Here is a 4,989-nt window from a genome sequence, read left to right on the forward strand (position 1 = left end):
AACTCCAGATGTTCATGAATACTCCAAGAACTTTCACAAAAAGGCTTAAATAATTATTTTGAGCAATTAAACTATTTATTTCAGAAATAGTGATTTTTCCAACTTCATCATACGAATTTTTGAAAAGCAGAGAAGGTTATACTAGTATTGTTAGGTAACACGAAAGCTGATTGAGGGGGATAAATAGTCTGAGTTACAGTACCATCTTCATTTTGATATGACCTTTCAATAATTTTACATATAAAGGCAAATATGTCGACAGATACCATGACACAAAGCAAACAATTTGATTATGCAATGCACATATTTCATAAAATTCTTCAAAAATATTTTTCAATTCATCAAAACTATAAGTTTAAAAAAACCATGTCCTAAACGTTTTTCATTTTTCAGAAAAAAATTCTCTTTTAATATAATTTCTGGCTGGTGAACCAGGACTAAAATCAATTAGCTGGGGAATCATGATTAACAAGAATTAATATCAAACTCCATTTCAGAAGGAGTGGGATTATCCCTATCTGGGATATTATCATTATCTTGAACTATATTTGTTTTAGGATTGATTTTAATTTTTTCAATAGTTTTAAATAGAGTATGCGAATCTGCAGAATTTAAAGTATGCAAAGATGCAGCAAGACTTCTAGCTGGACCATATACTGGTTCAACTGGAGAGATATGATGCATAGCAGGTAACATTCTTGGTATAGAAAAGGAATTTCGATTATAAATGGTAGAATTATCATCAAATTGTAGAGAAATTCTACCGTCTGTATTTTGAGTTACATGAGCTAACTCTGAATTTGTCACATCCTCCGCAAGTTATTTTGGGAAAATAACTGAATTTAAAACCCAAGTTTTTGGAAAATTAATCTCTATCCTATCTAATAGGTTTCCTTATAGTGACCTTGAATAGGAAAAAGGAGAAATAGGGGGAAAAAAATAAATTAAAAAATCAAATTCTAATCAACAATATAAAAATTCAAATTGACATTAAGTTAGCTACTACAATTTTCTGTTTTTGCATTTATTACTAACCTTATCAAAATATTTATAGTTTTTCCATTCCGACTCAAGAAAAATGTATAATTTTTATGACAATCTATATACACAACACAATTACTAATTGAGTGGAACAAAATGTAATCTTAATTTGCCTCTTCCCAAAGTTCATTTTTCATTTATAAAGTTCGTTGAATGTAGAGGAAAGATAGATTATAATATTTTATGATAAAAGAATTCATGATTTTATTTAAATACATTAGATTAAAAAATATAGGGTTGATCCAGAATAAAATTAAAGAGTGATGAATATTCATCTAATAATTAAGATACATATATGAAAAAATATGATGAAGTCAATAAGTCAGTGAATTAATTCTCAAAATGGTCTCTTGAATAATATAAATAATTTAATATTATTTACACATCATGCCAGCATTAATTTTCAAAAAGTTCTATATAAGTTTGACATTATTAATGATGTTAAAATTTAATTTATTAATAGTTACTTTTAGTATCATATATTTTAAAATAAATTAATAACATATAATACATTTTTTTATTATATCAAATAAATTAGAAAATAATGTTATTTGATATCATTTGCGTGTGGCACTGGTGGTACTGATACTTATTGAATTAATATAAAAATGTTTTAGCAATTGGTCTGTATGGGGTGCGAATTTAAGGAATGTAGGAAACGGTTGTAGTTATAGTTTTAGATTTGAGTGAAATGAGCTGAAACTTAGGAAGACTATACATCCCACTTCAAATTGTTGCGGGATTCTCTCTTCCTCTTCTCCCTCCACCACTAATATAAATCAGCATTTTCTAATTTAACCCGCACATACAAAATAAACCCACGAATTCTTTCTCTTTCAGTTTCACTTCCTTCCTTGTTCAAAAAATGGTGAAAAATGATGATCAAGAAAGGGAAGGTGAGGAATCAACAGAGAAAGCATTCAAGGACGAATATGTACCCTCGTGGCAGAAACAAATAACGTTGAGAGCAATGGTGACTGGATTGATCCTCAGCGTTGTTTTCAACTTCATTGTTTGCAAACTCAATCTCACCACAGGTGTTATCCCTTCTTTCAACGTGGCTGCCGGTCTACTCGGTTTCGCAGGCATTAAGTCATGGACTTCCCTTATTCAGAAGATTGGCAAATTGAAGCAGCCTTTTACTAGGCAGGAGAATACCGTCATTCAGACCTGTGTTGTTGCTTCTTCTGGAATTGCTTTTAGCAGTACGTATTTATCTTTAATTTACAACTAACTCCATATACATACATAAATACATATATGTTACTACTCCTTTTTGTCTTCAATAATGTTATATTATTTTCACAGGCGGGACAGCAAGTTATATGTTGGGAATGAGTCCGTACGTAGCATCTCAGGCAGAAGCAGGAAATACCCCAAATAACACTAAGAAGCTTTCTATTAGTTGGATGCTTCCCTATCTTTTTGTTGTCAGCTTTGCCGGTCTCTTCTCTATTGTCGCACTAAGAAAGGTATATGTATATACTATAATACTCTTGTGTAAAATTCTTTAGTTTTCTGATCAGATTAACGTTACTTTTTAACACCTCTTTTAATTAATTAATGTTTCCAGATGATGATAATGAAGTACAAGTTGACATATCCAAGTGGAACTGCAACTGCATACCTTATCAACTGTTTCCACACTCCTAAAGGAGCCAAGCTCGCCAAGTAAGTTTATTGTTTGGTTCCGAAATTTCAACTGAATTCATCAATATTACGTTGAATTTCTAAACCAATTTATAATATGTGGTTGCTTTAATTTAAAGTTGTTTAAATTTCTGAATGTAGGAAACAAGTTAGTTCTTTGTTCAAAACGTTTGGGTTAAGCTTTATATTTGGGGCTGTTCAATGGATAGTTGCAGGTGGGGAAGGGTGCGGATTTGGGCACTTGCCTACGTTTGGTCGGGAAGCCTATCGAAAGAAGTTCTATTTTGATTTCAACGTAACATATGTTGGAGTTGGTATGCTTTGCCCCTACATGGTCAACATATCATTATTAATTGGTGCCATAGTTTCATGGGGTATAATGTGGCCAATGATTGAAGAAAAGAAAGGCGACTGGTACTCTGCCAAGTTATCCCCATCAAGTCTTCATGGTATCCAAGGATACAGGGTATTTATCGCAATTGCCATGATGCTCGGAGATGGTCTTTTCCATTTTGCCTACATGTTGGTGGTCACAATCTCAAGTTTCACAAAGAGGAGACCACAGGGAGATTATTCAGGCGAAGATGACGACGATGACAAGAAAATACGAAATGAATACTTCTTGAAAGACGAGATCCCCAACTGGGCAGCCATTGGGGGATACACTGGTATTGCAGTCATATCTATAATTGTTGTACCCATTATCTTCCACTCACTGAAATGGTATCACATTTTGGTGGCCTATTTAATTGCTCCAATTTTAGCCTTTTGCAATTCTTACGGAGCCGGCCTCACTGATTGGTCCCTGGCCTCAAATTACGGAAAAATTGCTATCCTTACATTTAGTTATTGGGTTGGTTTGAAGAATGGAGGAGTGATTGCTGGCCTTGCTTCCTGTGGTTTGATGATGAGCATACTAGACACAGCGGCTAACTTGATGGGAGATTTCAAGACTGGTTACTTAACTCTAACATCCCCGCGTTCCATGTTCTTTAGCCAACTCATTGGAACTGCCATGGGCTGTGTCATAACCCCTCTAGTCTTCTGGGTTTTCAATAGTGCCTATAAATTGGGTGATCCAAAAGGTTCATACCCTGCACCATATGGTCTCATGTATCGTGGAATTGCCCTACTTGGCGTGGAAGGTTTTGGAAGTCTCCCCAGACATTGCCTCAGGCTCGCTGTTTGGTTCTTTGTGGCTGCTATTCTCATCAACCTAATGACTCAACTGCTGAAGAAATTTGAGACAAAGTATGGAATTTATCGATTCATTCCGAGTCCAATGTGCATGGCCATACCATTTTACCTTGGAGGGTACTTTGCCATTGACATGTGTCTAGGGTCATTGATCCTATTCATTTGGCAAAAGCTTAACAAAAAGAAAGCAAAAGATTTTGGACCAGCAGTGGCTTCTGGTCTAATCTGTGGTGAGTCCTTGTGGGGTATTCCAGCATCTGTTCTTGCTCTAGCTGGTGTGAAAGCTCCATTTTGCATGAAAGCTTAGTCACTAACATAAGCCAATATTGTACAGACCACCTTTATCCCTTCATTTAAGCTTTAGTCTTTTGATTGTCTTTAACAATCAAAATTTGGTTATTTTAGCTTAACATGTTATTTTTAAGGTATGGTTTTAGTTTGTAAGGTCAATGTATTCTCTAGTTTTCATCTTCTTTAATGTAATGAAGATTTTAATCTTGCATTATATTCCATTTATTGATGTTAATTACATGTTTTCAGCTCTGAAACATGTTAAAACTTTTAGTAACTAATTAGCGATAGCAATTTAGCAGATCATTGCATAGTTTTCTTTGGAAAAGTTTGAACATGAGGATAGCAAATAGGATACTTATGGAGAACTATCTCCCTCTGTACATATATAGAGAGAAAGAACATGCGAACAAAGCAACATTAATACGACTAAGTATTGCGACAAGCAATGTGCGTGAATGTCACGACCCGAACCAGGCTTGGTCGTGACGAGTATCTCAAGTCTACGAGGATCGGAGATCACCCCATGCACCTGGACAAACGAAACACAATATTCCTAGTGTCGGATGAATTTCAAACATATAACAAGATAGCACAAGACAAGCTTAAAAAATTTTTGAACATGTATATAACCGACAACTGGTAACCAACTAAACAATCTACCAACACCACCCAAGTCCACAGTAATCCAACAAAGCCTTCCAACAAAAGAACCAAAAATCAGTCTTATAATGTTGATGATAATGAAAAATGTCAACTCAACTTTAAGAATGGAAACTGATGAAATGTCCAAGCCTTCCGGAGAATAGA

At 34.5% G+C, this 4,989-nt stretch overlaps 1 protein-coding gene across 1 annotated transcript; it reads left to right on the top strand.

Moving 5' to 3' along the window:
• The first annotated feature begins 1,816 nt into the window (after positions 1-1,816).
• Positions 1,817-4,393, top strand: LOC107857573 (probable metal-nicotianamine transporter YSL7). Its single transcript, XM_016702377.2, has 4 exons — positions 1,817-2,246; positions 2,350-2,513; positions 2,615-2,712; positions 2,833-4,393. Exons 1-4 carry the CDS (start codon positions 1,907-1,909, stop codon positions 4,193-4,195), a joined length of 1,965 nt encoding a protein of 654 aa, XP_016557863.1. The 5' UTR covers positions 1,817-1,906; the 3' UTR covers positions 4,196-4,393.
• Positions 4,394-4,989: the final 596 nt, after the last annotated feature.

Source organism: Capsicum annuum, chromosome 2 (genome assembly GCF_002878395.1).
Source record: "Capsicum annuum cultivar UCD-10X-F1 chromosome 2, UCD10Xv1.1, whole genome shotgun sequence".
NCBI lineage: Eukaryota > Viridiplantae > Streptophyta > Magnoliopsida > Solanales > Solanaceae > Capsicum > Capsicum annuum.